The 16,513-nt window shown below is 42.9% G+C and overlaps 2 protein-coding genes across 4 annotated transcripts; both read left to right on the top strand.

Annotated features, from left to right (window-relative positions):
• The first annotated feature begins 5,679 nt into the window (after window positions 1–5,679).
• On the top strand, window positions 5,680–8,276 carry LOC103974985 (monoterpene synthase 7, chloroplastic-like). 2 transcript variants are annotated; one of them, XM_065103177.1, is made up of 7 exons: window positions 5,683–5,920; window positions 5,994–6,264; window positions 6,506–6,881; window positions 6,978–7,196; window positions 7,286–7,424; window positions 7,510–7,755; window positions 7,854–8,276. In XM_065103177.1, the coding sequence occupies exons 1-7, from the start codon at window positions 5,720–5,722 to the stop codon at window positions 8,145–8,147; spliced, it is 1,746 nt and encodes a 581-aa protein (XP_064959249.1). In that variant the 5' UTR covers window positions 5,683–5,719; the 3' UTR covers window positions 8,148–8,276. The 2 variants fall into 2 exon arrangements, with proteins under 2 accessions (XP_064959250.1, XP_064959249.1); XM_065103178.1 differs by lacking the exon at window positions 7,854–8,276 and having other exon boundaries at window positions 5,680–5,920; window positions 7,510–7,761.
• Window positions 8,277–13,612: 5,336 nt separating this feature from the next.
• LOC135608947 (alpha-terpineol synthase, chloroplastic-like) lies at window positions 13,613–16,293 on the top strand. Of its 2 annotated transcripts, XR_010485650.1 has the most exons (6): window positions 13,613–13,933; window positions 14,007–14,258; window positions 14,505–15,195; window positions 15,285–15,422; window positions 15,508–15,730; window positions 15,839–16,293. XR_010485650.1 is itself a non-coding variant. In XM_065102025.1 (5 exons), exons 2-4 carry the CDS (start codon window positions 14,165–14,167, stop codon window positions 15,379–15,381), a joined length of 882 nt encoding a protein of 293 aa, XP_064958097.1. In that variant the 5' UTR covers window positions 13,613–13,933; window positions 14,007–14,164; the 3' UTR covers window positions 15,382–15,422; window positions 15,508–15,808. The 2 variants fall into 2 exon arrangements, 1 of the variants encoding a protein (XP_064958097.1); XM_065102025.1 differs by lacking the exon at window positions 15,839–16,293 and having other exon boundaries at window positions 15,508–15,808.
• The last annotated feature ends 220 nt before the right edge of the window (window positions 16,294–16,513 follow it).

The raw sequence follows: 16,513 nt of genomic DNA on the forward strand, positions 1-16,513 counted from the left end.
CGACTTTCCTCCAACTCGGCTTTCAGATGGCTCACTTCCTCGTCCAAGGCCGAGGCACGCTGCTCGATCACTGCAACGACCTCCAGATCGAACCAGTTCATCAGATCCTGATTCTCCAGGTGAAGGGTGGCGTAAGCATCCAATTGACGCTCAATCACCTGCCCGGCGTCAAGGACTCGGTCAATCAGCGCCATGGAGTAGTGCTGACCCTGTACCAGAATTAACATCAAGACCCACGTGAATAAGGAAGCACCAAAGAGAGGAATGCTACTACTTACCCAGACCAGCGACTTGGCCGCCTGATCTGCTAGCACCTCCGAGGTGGAACCATAAAGTTCCTTGGCCATAGTCGGGTGCAGCGTTCCCCGGATAAACTCCTGAGCCGTCAGCCCTGATACGACTGTTAGCCTTGAGATAAGTGACATAAGGGGCTCCCAATGCCCCAGTGGGAAGACTGGTCATACTCGAGGCCCAGTACTCCTCACCCTCTGGCTGACCGACGCGGCACAAATCCCGCATCGACTTCGGGCGCATCGATGCCCTCTTCACGGGGTCATCGCCAGACAAGCTAGCCGCCCCCTTTCCTTTTGCGCTCCCCGAACCCTCACCCGGGGGAGCGGCTTCTGCTGATCCCGGGGTGGTGCGCCCACGAGCGGTCGATCTCGCGAGCACCTTCCGAACCACAGTCTTCAGCTTCTTGGCCGACTGACTCGCTTCTGGAGCTCCCGACGCCCCCTCAGGTGCACTCCTCTTTGGGACACCCTCGACTCCGGAACCCTCGCCGCCCCGAGATGGAGCCGCAGCGGCTTTGGCTTGAGGTGCCTTCTTTACGGACCGAAGATCCACCATCTCTACAAGAAAAACTTGGCCGGTTAGATCGCTCGGGATAAGCGAACAGTATATGGCGTGTAGGCAATCATAACCCTAACGACCGGGCTGAGTCCCGCCTCGACCAGCCAATCCTCGGTCATCTCCCTGACTGCCCGAGAAGAGGATAGAATGCTCCTCAACTGATTCACGTCCGCTGACTCTCTGCCTAAAAGCAACGGGACGACATTGTCGACGGTGTGGGAAGTCCACCCGGTGCTGAAAACCCACCCCCGACTGCAACTAACAAAGAAGCGGCTCTTCCAACCTTTGTTGTTGGAGGGGGCATCACTAATCTTGAATGCACTACAGGCGGTCAGGTAATAACCGGCTCATCCCCTACACAGCCGGAAGCAGGCCAGGAATAGAGCCCTAGATGGTTCTATCCTGGCTGCACGACACTCCCCGAGGAAAGCCACCAAATAGCACTAAGAGTTCAGTGTCATCTGAGACGACGATATACCCCACTTACGGAGGCAATCCTCGATCACGGGATGAAGCGAGAATCGTAGTCCCGCCTCGAGGGCACCCACCGTTAGCCCAAATCCCTGGGGAAACTGATCATACGATCGTAGACCCGGCCAGGGGGCAAAAAGTTTATAACACTTCGGGATGCAATAACGATCCCGAAGCTCCCCCAGAAGCTCCTCAGTCACCACCGAGTCTACATCATGCCACAACTTGAGACTTGCAAGCATGGCAGAACTCCCCACGACCTCTAGAGGCACACCTCCCGAAGGCAAATGGGAAACCCCTGGGCCCTCGGAAGAAGAAGAAGAAGAAGAAGACGAGGAAGGTGAAGACATCCCGACCTCGAAGTAGTGGTGAAGAAGCCGGGTTGCTGAACGGAACAAACAAGGCTACGACAGCCAGGCAAGGTGACGGCAGCTAAGCAAGAATGATAGAAACCCCTTCGGCAGAAGCTTATAAAGAACAGGTCGTTTCATCCCGAAGGCGACGATTGAGCTTTCCGAGGAGGGGTATGGTCGCGGCCTTCGAAACCATCATGACTCGGATTCCCTAGATTCGTCGGTCTCGAAGATCCCGCCAAAAAATGCCTCATCACTCAAGGTTTCCCACCAAAAGGCAACTCACGACAGGAGGTCTCCCGCCAGAACCGACGCCGCCCTGCTCGGTGCACCATGTGGCGAAAAGCCCCATGCGTAACACGGATTCCCGCCAGAACCGGCACCGCCCCGCTTGGCAGGCCACGTGGCGAAAGGATCCGTGCCTAACACGGTTCTCTGCCAGAACCAGTGCGACAAGAAGCGCGCCAACCCAGTTCACTGCCCGAGTCGCTCCATGTCGATCCCCGACTTGCGATTCGCCGGCCTAGTTCATTGCCCGAGTCGCTCCATGTCGATCCCCAACTTGCGACTCGCCGGCCCAGTTCATTACTTGAGGCACTCCATGTCGACTCCTGACTTGTGACTTGCCGGCCCAGCTCCTTGCTCGAGCCACTCCATGTCGGTTCCCAACTTGCAACCCGCCGGCCCAAGTCTTTATCCGAGTCTCTCCAGATCGATTCCCGACTTGCAACCTGCCCGCCCAAGTCTTTGTCCAAGTCACTCCAGATCGGTTCCCGACTTGCGACTCACCGACCCAGTTCATTGCCCGAGTTGCACCATGTCGATCCACGATATGCGACTCGTCGGCCTAATTCATTGCCCGAGTCACTCAATGTCGATCCCCGACTTGTGATTCGCCAGCCTAGTTCATTGCCCGAGTCGCTCCATGTCAATCCCCGACTTGCGATTCGCCGGCCCAGTTAATTGCCCGAGTCGCTCCACATCGATCCCCAACTTTCGACTTGCCACCCAATTCATTGCCCGAGTCGCTCCATGTCGATCCCCGACTTGCGACTCGTCGGCCCAGTTCATTACTTAAGGCGCTCCATGTCGACTCCCAACTTGCGACTCGTAGGCCCAGCTCCTTGCTCGAGCCACTCCATGTCGGTTCCCGACTTGCAACCCGTCGGCCCAAGTCTTTGTCCGAGTTGCTCCAGATCGGTTCCCGACTTGCAACCCGCCGGCCCAAGTCTTTGTCCAAGTCGCTCCAGATCGGTTCCCGACTTGCAACTCACCGATCTCTAAAATCACACAGCTCGATCCTTTGACCAGCAGCCTACCAATATCGCCCTACCAGGGCGCCGCCTAGAACCGCCCCACGATGAATCGATCCAACTTCCCTTCATAAGCAGGCAACCCATCCCCGGTGTTTCGACCCAGGCGCACCTCTCATCCTCTCAAAAACCCCATGGCATGCCTCGATGGAGGGGGGGACAAGTGATAAGGCATATTTTGGGCCCACGCCCCATCACGATCGATGGCACATGGCGCTGTAGCCAAGTAAGCAAGAGGAATACCCCGACACGACTAGCCCGAGACTACACCAACTGTACCAAGGCATCGCTCGGTAGATTCCGAAAAGCTCAGGATGGTGCCGAGTGGTGCCGTTCCGCACGACCCTTCCCAAAAAGCTCGGGACAGCACCGCATGGCGTCGTTCCGTGCATCCCAGGGCGGCGGCCGCACAAAGGTACCACCTCACCTCCCGAGAACCGGTTGCTACGCCCGCATACAACCGACCCTCATATAGTGTTATAAAAGCCCCGGGCCGGCATCCGACCCAGGAGTGGAGAAAAAGGGAAAAAGGAGATCCAACCCACTACTAACTTAATCGTCGGAGGGACCAAAGTCGGGAGACACCCGACGAAGGTCTTTTTTGCAGGAAAGCTACCGTCCGCAGGCTAGAAGGTGCTGATCAAACTCCCACTGCCGGCGCTCGAAGTGGTGGTCGATCGATCTCGAAAGCCAACTCAACTGACAAGAGACTCCTGACATTGCCCCGTGGACCAAGCCGTGCTGACTCATCAACCACGGTGATAGAACCCTTGCAGATTCTAAACTTGGGGTTGATCTCTTTAGGGGATCGGCCTCCTTGGAACTCTATAAGGGTTCCTCCCTCCAAGTTGCTGTTCAAAGGCTGCAGAAAAGATTCATCTATTGCTTATCAAAAGAGGAGAATAATATTTCTCCATTACTCTTTGGTTATTAATTTGTTCACCATTTTTTCTCATTTGGTGAATAATATAAATGATATTATAGAAGTACTTTGAAATGGACTTAGAGGTGCATTGTTGTAGTTTGTCAAAGTCAGCTCTTAAAGTTTAAAGTTTGTAGGCGGATCTTGTTCACCTTGTTTTTTTGTAAAGTGTTCCATGCCTCCTTTGGTATCTTTGACGAAGCAATAATCTCAAACTTCATTTTGCTAAGGACTTAGTATATTGTGAATAAGGCATTCTTCTCTTTTCTTTGATATTTGAGTTGTTTTATTGCTTCTTTATCCATTTGGGTTTTTTCCTCCGCACTAAGTTTAATAAAACCATCTCGTACAAGCTTCCACACATCAAGAGTGCCTAGAAGTGCCTTAATTTGTATGCACCATAAATTAAAGTTTTCCTTCATCAATAAGGAAATTTATGTTGAAAATGCACTCTAGGAAGTCATGAGTTAACTTGGCTCTCCGATATCAATTGAAGAAAGAAGTGGAGAGATTAAAACAAGTTAATTTGGACGAGGAAAGAAGGGTTTCTTGATGTATTTACTAAAACTTATACAACTCAATTGTTTTCACAACACATATACTCCAAGGGATACAAATCATGACTTTATATAATCCAAGAAAAACTCTTTAACACAAATTAATTTCGAAATCCAAATTAAATTCTTTTTATCATTTTAATACCATTTTCTAATTTAATTTATACACGTATCATATCATAAACGTGGTGCGGAAGTGAACCAGTTGAACATGCTGACAGCAAATATACATTTGCATGGCACACGAGGATGTGCAACTTAATAGAAAGAATAGAAGATAAGAACAATTATTGAAGAAGCTTTATTGAAGAAGTAAAGTAGCTTAGCTTGAATGCATTAACTTGTCCCTCTCCTATTTATACAGATTAGGAGGGAGAAATTTCCTTAATAGAATAGAGGATTTTCCTCAACAGAATAGATAAGATTTTCTCCTTATCTTCTATCGTGCCCTCGCAAGATAGTACTCCTGACAAGGATACCAATCTTGGATCGATGGTTTATAAGCGAGAGGCTTCATGAGTAGGGAAAGAGCATCTTGCTGCTATTGTTATTGTTGCTATGGATTCGACGACGATGATTGCGGCTGCTATGGCAGCGGCTACGATTGCGACGGCGACGGTTGCGATTGCGACGGTTTTGGTGCGACAACGGCATAGGAGAAATCTACATCAATGTTGCAGTGATGCTACTACAGCATAGGAAGAAGCTGCAATAGAGGAGGAAGCTACAGCAAAGATGCAGTAGAGGAGGAAGCTACATCAGAAGAGGTAGGAGGTAGCTACAGCGAGGAAGAAAGGTAGAGCAATGCTAGTGAGCGCAGCACTAGAGACGCCGCAGTGGAAGGAAACAGACGTTGGCACAGAGTGGTAGTGGAGAAGACAGTTATCGTTCGTCGAGGAGGAAAGATTTGTCACACCGACGGCCTGATGACGGAAAAGCAATGGTAGAAAGCCTTTTCTTTTGTCGTCGGAGGTGGAGAAGCAACAAAGATGAGTCCGCAGCGAAAAGAGAGCTTACTCTAAGCAAGCGGCTCTGATATCATAATAGAAATAATAGAAGATAAGAACAATTATTGAAGAAGTTTTATTGAAGAAGTAAATTAGCTTAGCTTGAATGCACTAACATGTCCCTAACAAAATAGATAAGATTTCCTCCTTATCTTTTATCAAACGACTTGTGTGGATATAAATGAAGCCATTACAAAGTCCATAAGATTCTCCGTCTTCTGCTCATTGTTGTCCACCGAGCCAAATGGCTTTCTGCGCTTCTGCTCCGTCCTTCTGCAGTCTCATCGGTGCCCATCGGTGGACGTCGCCGTCCAAGGCTTCACCACGTCCATGCTTCCGACCACATATCCGGTGTGCTGCGCAGACTCCTCCTCGGCGATCTGCTAATTACCAGCCAAGCTCGTGGAGTGACGAATACATCCAATCGCTAAGAAATGACACCAAGGTCGGTATACATGCAATCTGTAAGCTTGAGTTTTATCTATAGTTCGCACTGGTTACTCACTAGCTTTCATTAGGTGGAGGAGGATAACGCAAGAAGGATGGAAAAACTGACGGAGGACGTGAAACAACTGATCTACATGAAGAAGGGAATGGAGGAGCAGCTTCAACTGATCGATCACCTGCAGCAGCTTGGGGTGGCGTATCACTTTAAGGAGGATATTAAGGATGCTTTAGGGACTATATACGGTTCCGTGGAAAAGGTGAACATGTTGCTGAAGGATAATCTTCATGCCACGGCTCTTATGTTCAGGCTTCTCAGAGAACATGGATTTGATGTTTCTGAAGGTGATTAAGCTGTATATCCTGCTTTACTCCTTTCTTGGCGACTGATACAGCATTGTCGCTGATGTACCTCATATATTGCTAGAACAATTACTTCCATAAAACTGAGACAACTAGAAATATGTCCAATTAGTCATAAATTATGCCACGTTAATAGCCTAACATACTAATGGAATTTTGTGTTTATTCTGTTCTATCATGGTGTCACAATCTAACTTGCACAAATTATGTGGATGGACTGAAGGTGTATTCTACCGATTTATGGATGAGAAGGGAAACTTGAAAGCCAGCCTTCGCCTCCAGACTGAAGGATTGGTGAGCTTGTACGAGGCTTCCCATCTTGCAAAGGAAGGAGAGCACGTGCTGGAAGAAGCTACGAACTTCACAACTAAACAGCTCAAGAGCCTCATGGAGGGATCACTTGAGCCTCATCTCAGGGAGCACGTAGCCCAAGCCTTGGAGCTTCCATTGAACTGGAGGATGCCGAGGTTACAGACCAGGTGGTTCATAGAAGCATCCCAAAGGGAAGCGAAGATGAACCCTGTCCTACTTGAATTGGCTAAGTTGGACTTCAACAGGGTTCAGATCATATATCAGAGGGAACTCAGAGAAGTGTCGAGGTATTTTGAGCTTGCTTTACTTGAATCATGTCCTGTACATTCTGCCGTCGTTTATGAACCAGCAAACTTCAGCACAAACTTATGGCTATCGATCAGATGGTGGAGCAATCTTGGCCTCGCGAAAAGGCTTCCATTTTCCAGGGACAGGTTGATGGAGAACTATTTCTGGACGGTTGGCTGGGCTTTTGAGCCACAGTTTGCAAGATTCAGGGAGGCGCAGACAAAAGTTAACTGCCTGATAACAACAATAGATGATGTGTATGATGTTTACGGCACCATCGATGAGCTCGAGCTTTTCACGGATGCCGTCGATAGGTAAACAACTCCTCCACGTCATGCATGTAGGAGGTGTTATTTCAACAATCTTTGATCCCTGATAACATCTACTCTGATGGATGTTGCAGATGGGATGTTAATACAATCGACAAATTGCCAGAGTATATGAAGATATGTTTTCTAGCCCTCTTCAACACTACAAATGACACCGCGTACAATGTTATGAAAGAGAAGGGTCTGGATATAATTCCACACCTAAAAAAAGCAGTAACATATCGATCCCATCCCCCCTCTTTTGTGTATCGTCAATCATGCAGTTCCACTTTATAAACAGTGCTATCCTTGGATTCAGTGGGCAGATCTATGCAAGGCATACATGGTGGAAGCAAGGTGGTACCACCAAGGCTACACACCCAATCTTGAAGAGTACTTGGAGAACGCACTTGTATCGATATCGGGTCTCCTGATATTGACTGTTGCTTGTTGCACCAGTGACGATGTAACTCGAGAGGCCTTAGACGGTTTCCAAAGCCGTCCTGAGATTGCAAGATGGTCATCCATGATCCTTCGACTTTGTGATGATTTGGGTACTTCCACGGTATGAGAATTGCTCCATACTTAATCATTCGTTCATGGAATGAACGTAATAAATAGTTCACACAGTTTCTCCTCTCTGTATCGATTGTTTTTGTGCAGGACGAGCTTGAAAGAGGCGATATATCCAAATCTATCCAGTGCTACATGCATGAGACCGGTGTATCGGAGAACATAGCTCGTGGGCATATCAGGGGATTAATCAAGGGGAATTGGAGAGCAATAAATGGAGATCGAAGTTTCACTTCGCCTTTTGAGGAAAATCTGAAAATGATGGCCATCAATATTCCTCGAATGGCCCAATGCATATACCAATATGGAGATGGATATGGCAAACCCGATGGAGTGATCGAGGATCGCATAAGGTCTTTGTTGATTGAACCTATACTTATGTAATAATATAATCAAGGATAATATCGTGAAGCTATAAGTCTCGTCATGATTTGTCCAAGTCTTTGATCAAGTTTCTTTAAGTGTGATCACTCTTTTTATTCTGCAAAAGTTATTGATGGTATAATTTTCGTTTGTTGGTTGTGATAATTGATCTGTATCATCGTTTTGAAAGTAGAAAACTTTCTTTATTAAACATTAAAGGAAAAAAAGCCTATAGTATATTTTACTTTATGCTACTCATTGAGATTAAATTTTTAATTTCTCTCAACTTTATTGTTGATGGGCACCTGAAATGGCTGATTTAATGGATCAACTATCTAAGATCTTGTAGCATGGTTTAGTTAAGAATAAAACAATATATTACTAGGTGATTTTTTTGAAAATATTTTAATTTTTATAATTTCTCGTTGAGCGCCACTAAGCACATGAAAAGATGATTTTGTACTCATAATTTTGAAAAATTCTTACCCTAGCCCTAGATACACTTCTGCCCTGCTAACCTTGGCCAAGCCTTGGCCTAGCTAATGGCCACCCTCTGCCTTGCATGTTGCTGGCTGCTCGTCGGCCCTTCCCCACCCTATTACCCTCATTGTTATCATTGGTCACGAGGGCAAGCCACCCCCCCTCCTAACTTGATCGTGGTCAACGACTAGAAGGGGATGTGAGGAGATTGCATCAGTGAAGAAAGTGCATAACAAGATTGTGCAGTCCCTGTCGGACCCCCAACCCTCACCGTCATTATTGATTATAGAGGTGTTGTGTAGCGTCTTCTACACCTTTTCTTGTGCGAGAGTGGCAAGGGTCGCTCCATTGCTGGTCCAGTGGAGTGTGACGATGGTCAATACACCTTTGTCACTAGGTGGGTTCGACGGAGGGGGACAACCGACGAGATAATGGTACGGTTAAGAGTTGGAAGGAGGGCGATGGTCGATGGGAGTAGGATGATTATTTGAAAAAATAAGCATTCTACAAAAAATTTTCAAACTTAGGGTGCTATTTAAAAATTTCTGTAACTTAGAAGTTTTTTTTTTTCGAGAATTTACCCTATATTATTTCCAAAACTACTGACATATGCTAATTTAGAAACAATAAATAAGCAAGAACATGAATGTTTATCATTTTGTCGAACATAAACTTCTGCATTTAAATGACATAATTAAAACTTGTTTATTAGAATGTGATGGTTCGATCTCTGCATGTAACAATAATCGTGGCATAGGTTACATTCTTAAACACCGTGATAGATCTACGCTTGCAGGATGTTCAATTTCTCGTGCATCCACTTCATTACAAATTGAATGTTGTGCCTTAAAGGACTACTCATAGTCCTGTAGAAAGGAATGTAACGTCTAATCGTCTGCTTAAATTGTCAATAAGTCATATCATTAATCACCAAACATGAACTATTTCTATAGTCCCGTCATACTACTCACTGTGACATCAATCATCTCGTCGGTTCTTTGTCCTCCATTCGATGGTGCTCTATTCTTCAGAAACTTAATCAAAGAATAATTTTTTAGTTAATTTTACTTGATCAAGGCTCATTTATCAATCTAGGAGATCTGATTTTCTAGATGATTTTTATAGAAACTCTAATTTTCTTGTTCTTGCTATAATAATAGAATAAAATGATTTTATTTTTTAAAAAACTTGTACTTTTAATAATATTGGAAGTAAATAAATTTTTTATAGAAGAAACAAAAGAATGCAAGTTTTGCGGTCTTCGATACGGACAACTTCGACTTTGCACGCCTGAAGGAAAGAGAAAGAAAAAAAACACTCCACGAGTGGAATGACCTTTACCCATTATCAAATAATAAAAACCGTCTCCTTTCTCTCCCCAGTCTGGAGACGAGAGGAAGTGCCCTTTGGTATCCTTCCTCTACTCGACAACATCTCTCTTGCAGGTAACTTATACTCCTTATGAAACAAATCCATCTGTGCCTTGTCCATGACCATGTACTAATTTTTTTCATATCTGAAATGCAGCTTGAAGATATTCTAACTTTGGCTGTCATATCAAATTCTTCAGTGAAGTGGTGACTTTTACCTATCATAGGAATCAAGACAGGGTTTAAGACAGTGATTAGAGAGTGTAATAATATATTATATAAGTTTTTCAATAATTGGTCATAAAACTAACTATTATTTAGCTATTAAAATGATAAATTTATCTTTTTATATATTTTTAATTATTAAATAATCAAGATATCTCTAAAAACAATCAATATATGACTGCCAGGAAGAGAACAGTGTTCATTTATCCTGCTAACGCTCAAACGGTTGATCATTGGACCATTGTAGCTTAAACTATGGAATCGATGGTTTAGATTGGAATTAGACCTATCGATTTTAGTGTTCTAAAACTAAAAACTAAAATCAAGTCAGATAAAACCACTTTGAGTTTAATTTAGAGTCGATGACTCGTCAGATCAATTTGGTTCTGATTTCAACCCAATTCAATTTCGATTTGATTTCACTTTGAATCTAACCCAAATCACTTATCTATAAAAATTTTAGAATGCTCAAGCACGCAATATTATCTTATCGTAACGAATATTTTTGTCTTCTACTCTTCAATATGGCACGAATATATAAAGTGAAATACAATAACACAAGCTTCAGATGTCGGTGATCAAACAAGTGGAAGCTTTTTTATCCTTTAAGAACGTGGAATTAATTATATATTGGTGATCATATAAGTGGACTCCATTGATCCTTAACCTAATAATTCTTTTAACATCATGTACAGTGTCACGTTGATTGGTCTTTGCTTTCTCGAGGGTAATTTTATATACATACTCTCAGTTTAAAATCTTTATCGATGTCCATAAGTTATTGGTGAAATATAAAATGACTTATGGTATTTGTAGATTCACTCATCTCCGTCACTTTGTTTCCATTCCTTCGAAGATAAAAGACTTGAGGGGGTCCGGCTGACAGGTGCTGCACTTACTTACTCTCTTAAAGTACAGCCCACTATACCGACAAATTCTTTAGTCACAATTCTCAATTTGGTCAATTTGGATAAATCCAATGGATGCCAGATGGTAGTACTGTCATGTCGTGTATATATCTATATATATACTGCCAGACGCAATGTCCACGTGACAAAAGCTTTCAAGATGCACGATATAAACGTTCTCCCGTCAAATTGGACCCCAAACAATTTAAAATAATTTTAGCTGTAACATATAAAATTCAATGTTTATAACTGAACCAAATTGTTGTCACTTATCAATCCGAACGTGAGAGTTGCAGCCGAATTCTAATCACTTCCGAACGCACTAATAATGATTACAAATTCCTTTTTATTCAACTTCGGTTCATGCCTCTGAAGATTATTTGGAACTCTAACTCAAAATCAAGACTAAATGACTGAACTAAACGTCCAGGCATGGGCTTGTCCCGATGATGTCGAAGTTGATTAAATCAACTCCTCTAGTTAATTACTTCTTTAAGTGACATCATTGCCGTCATTGCAAATGGCCGGTGACAACGTTGAGAAAAGCGGAGAAGAGGAAAGAAGATAAAAAGTAGGTGAAGAAGCATTCACGCGGCATGCCTGCCGACTCATCGAGCAGAATATATATATATATATATATATATATATATATTCTTTTCTGTTTTGTTACTTTTTCTTCGTTTACTAAGTTTCTACATTTGTTTGGAACACGTTGATGTGGAGGCGGCGTAGATATGGCTGGCCGCACAACAGTCTGCTTGTGAATCCATCCGTCACAAACACGGCCATCCCAACAAACCCATCAGATTCTCCATCTTCTACTGAGTGTTGTCTGTTGAGTTTAATTTAGAGTCGATGACTCGTCAGATCAATTTAGTTCCGATTTCAACCCAATTCAATTTCGATTTGATTTCACTTTGAATCTAACCCAAATCACTTATCTATAAAAATTTTAGAATGCACAAGCACGCAATATTATCGTAACGAATATTTTTATCTTCTACTCTTCAATATGGCACGGGTATATAAAGTGAAATACAATAACATAAGCTTCAGATGTCGGTGATCAAACAAGTGGAAGCTTTTTTATCCTTTAAGAACGTGGGATTAATTATATATTGGTGATAATATAAGTGGACTCCATTGATCCTTAAACCTAATAATTCTTTTAACATCATGTACAGTGTCACGTTGATTGGTCTTTTGCTTTCTTGAGGGTAATTTTATATGCATACTACAGTTTAAAATCTGTATCGTTGTCCATAAGTTATTGGTGAAATATAAAATGACTTATGGTATTTGTAGATTCACTCATCTCCGTCACGTTGTTTCCATTCCTTCGAAGATAAAAGACTTGAGGGGGTCCGGCTGACAGGTGCTGCACTTATTTACTCTCTTAATGTACAGCCCACAATACCGACAATTCTTTAGTCACAATTCTCAATTTGGTCAATTTGGATAAATCCAAATGGATGCCAGATGGTAGTAGTGTCATGTCGTATATATATATATTTATTTATAAATATATATATATATATATATATGTATACATACATATATATATATATATATATATATATATATATATATATATATATATATATTTATGTATACATAAATATATATATGTATGTATGTATATATATATGTGTATGTATGTATATATATATATATATGTATATATATATACATACATATATGTATATACATACATACATATATGTATATACATATATGTATGTATATATATATACATATATGTATATGTATATATATATATATACATATATGTATATGTATATATATATATATATACATATACATATATGTATATATATATACTACCACACGCAATGTCCACGTGACAAAAGCTTTCAACATGCGCGATACAAACGTTCTCCCGTCAAATTGGACCCCAAACAATTTAAAATAATTTTAGCTGTAACATATAAAATTCAATGTTTATAACTGAACCAAATTGTTGTCACTTATCAATCCGAACGTGAGAGTTGCGGACGAATTCTAATCACTTCCGAATTCACTAATAATGTGTACAAATTCCTTTTTATTCCACTTCGGTTCATGCCTCTGCAGATTATTTGGAACTCTAACTCAAAATCAAGACTAAATGACTGAACTAAACGTCCAGGCATGGGCTTGTCCCGATGATGCCGAAGTTGATTAAATCAACTCCTCCAATTAATTACTTCTTTACTTGACATCATTGCCGTCATTGCAAATGGCCGGTGACAACGTTGAGAAAAGCGGAGAAGAGGAAAGAAAATAAAAGCAGGTGAAGAAGCATTCACACGGCATGCCTGCCGACTCATCGAGCAGAATATATATCTATATATATATTCTTTTCTGTTTTGTTACTTTTTCTTCGTTTACTAAGTTTCTACATTTGTTTGGAACACGTTGATGTGGAGGTGGCGTAGATATGGCTGGCCGCACAGCAGTCTGCTTGTGAATCTCGTTTTGTGGAGGTCGGACTGCACGAGAACCTCGGTACTCAAGTCTCTTCTCACTTACTCCCGCGCTAATAAATCCATCCATCACCAACACGGCCATCGCAACAAACCCATCAGATTCTCCATCTTCTACTGAGTGTTGTCTAATGAGCCAAATGACTTTCTGCGCTCCGACGTTCTCCTGCAAATTGATCGGTGTCCACCGGTGGACCGCGCCCTCCAATGCTTCACCCCGTCCATGCCTCCGACCACATATCCGGTGTACTGCGCAGACTCCTCATCGGCGATCGGCTAATTACCAGCCAAGCTCGTGGAGTGACGAATACATCCAATCGCTAAGAAATGACACCAAGGTCGGTATGCATGCAAGCTGTAAGCTTGAGTTTTATCTATAGTTCGCACTGGTTACTGACTAGCTTTCATTAGGTGGAGGAGGATAACGCAGCAAGGATGGGAAAACTGACGGAGGACGTGAAACAACTGATCTACATGAAGAAGGGAATTGAAGACCAGCTTCAACTGATCGATCACCTGCAGCAGCTTGGGGTGGCGTATCACTTTAAGGAGGATATTAGGGATGCTTTATGGACAATATACCGTTCCATGGAAGAGGTGAACATGTTGCCACGGCTCTAATGTTCAGGCTTCTCAGAGAACATGGGTTTGCTGTTTCTGAAGGTGATTAAGCTATATATCCATCCTGCTTTACTCCTTTCTTGGCGACTGATACAACATTGTCGCTGATGTACCTCATATATTGCTAGAACAATTACTTTCATAAAACTGAGACAACTAGAAATATCTCCAATTAGTCATACAATTATGCCACGTTAATAGCTTAACATACTATTGGAATTTTATGTTTATTCTGCTCTATCATGGTGTCACAATCTGAAATGCACAAATTATGTGGATGTTCTGAAGGTCTCTTCAACCGATTTATAGTTGAGAAGGGCAACTTGAAAGCCAGCCTTCGCCACCAGACTAAAGGATTGGTGAGCTTGTGCGAGGCATCCCATCTTGCAAAGGAAGCAGAGCACGTGCTGGAAGAAGCTATAAACTTTACAACTAAACAGCTCAAGAGCCTCATGGAGGGATCACTTGAGCCTCATCTCAGGGAGCACGTAGCCCATGCCTTGGAGCTTCCATTGAACTGGAGGATGCCGAGGTTACAGACCAGGTGGTTCATAGAAGCATCCCAAAGGGAAGCGAAGATGAACCCTGTCCTGCTTGAATTGGCTAAGTTGGACTTCAACAGGGTTCAGAGCATACATCAGAGGGAACTCAGAGAAGTGTCGAGGTATTTTGAGCTTGCTTTACTTGAATCATGTCATGTACATTCTGCCCTCGTGCATGAACCAGCAAACTTCAGCACAAACTTCTGGCTGTCGATCAGATGGTGGAGCAATCTTGGCCTGGCGCAGAGGCTTACATTTTCGAGGGACAGGTTGATGGAGAACTATTTCTGGACGGTTGGCTGGGCTTTTGAGCCACAGTTTGCAAGATGCAGGGAGGCGCAGACAAAGGCAAACTGCCTGATAACAACAGTTGATGATGTGTATGATGTTTACGGCACCATGGATGAGCTCGAGCTTTTCACGGATGCCGTCGATAGGTGATGAAGAACTCCACCTCATGAATGCAATAGATGCAATTTCAACGATCGTTGATTCCTGATAACATCTACTCTGATGGATGTTGCAGATGGGACGTTAATGCAACGGGCAAACTTCCAGAGTACATGAAGATGTGTTTTCTAGCCCTCTTCAACACTACAATGACACCGCATATAATGTTATGAAAGAGAAGGGTCTGGACATAATTCCACACCTAAAAAAAGCAGTAACATATCGATCCCATCCTCCCTCTTTTGTGTATCATCGATCATTCAGTTCCACTTTCTAAACAGTGCAACCCTTGGATTCAGTGGGCAGATGTATGCAAGGCACACATGGTGGAAGCAAGGTAGTACCACCAGGGCTACACACCCAATCTTGAAGAGTACTTGGAGAACGCACTTGAAGGGCTACACACCCACTCTTGCTTATTGCACCAGTGAGATGTAAGTCAAGAGACCTTGGAAGACTTCCACAGCTGTCTTAAGATTGCAAGATGGTCATCCATGATCCTTCGACTTTGTGATGATTTGGGTACTTCCAAGATATTTAAAATGCACCATAATTATCATTCGTTCATGGAATCATGGCGATAAAGTGTTCACACAGTTTCTCCTCTCTGCATCGGTTGTTTTTGTGCAGGACGAGCTTGAAAGAGGCGATGTGTCCAAATCTATCCAGTTTTACATCAATGAGAGTGGTTTATCGGAGTACGTGGCTCATGACCATATCAAGCGATTGATTAGGGGCAATTGGAGAGCAATAAACGGAGATCGAAGTTTCACTTCTCGTTTTGAGGAAAACATAAAAATGATGATCATTAATTTTCCTCGAATGGCCCAATGAGATGGACATGGAAAACCTGATCAAGTGACTGAGGATCACATCAGGTCTTTGATAATTGAACCTATATACTTTTGTGACAATTGAATTAAGGATGATATCATGAAGTTATAAGTCTCCTCGTCATTCATCCAAGCCTTTGATTAAGATTCTTTGGGTGTGATCACTCTTTTGATGGTGTAGTTCTAGGTTATTGGTTGTGATAATTGATTTGTATCAGCGCTTTCGAACTAGAAAACTTTCTTCATGAAATATTAAAGACAAAAAAATCTAAAGTATGATTTATTTTATGCTACTAATTGAGATTGGATTTTTAATTTCTCTCGATCATTATTATTGACGGTCATATGAAAAGACCGACTTAATTGGATTTTTATTCTTAATCTAATTAAGAATAACATATTATTGGGTAAATTCTTTGAAAAAGCTTGTAAGTTACAGAATTGCTCATAGAACCGCTCTAACTGCCTAAAA

The sequence above is a fragment of the Musa acuminata genome, chromosome BXJ2-4, assembly GCF_036884655.1.
Source record: "Musa acuminata AAA Group cultivar baxijiao chromosome BXJ2-4, Cavendish_Baxijiao_AAA, whole genome shotgun sequence".
NCBI classification, from domain to species: Eukaryota; Viridiplantae; Streptophyta; class Magnoliopsida; order Zingiberales; family Musaceae; genus Musa; species Musa acuminata.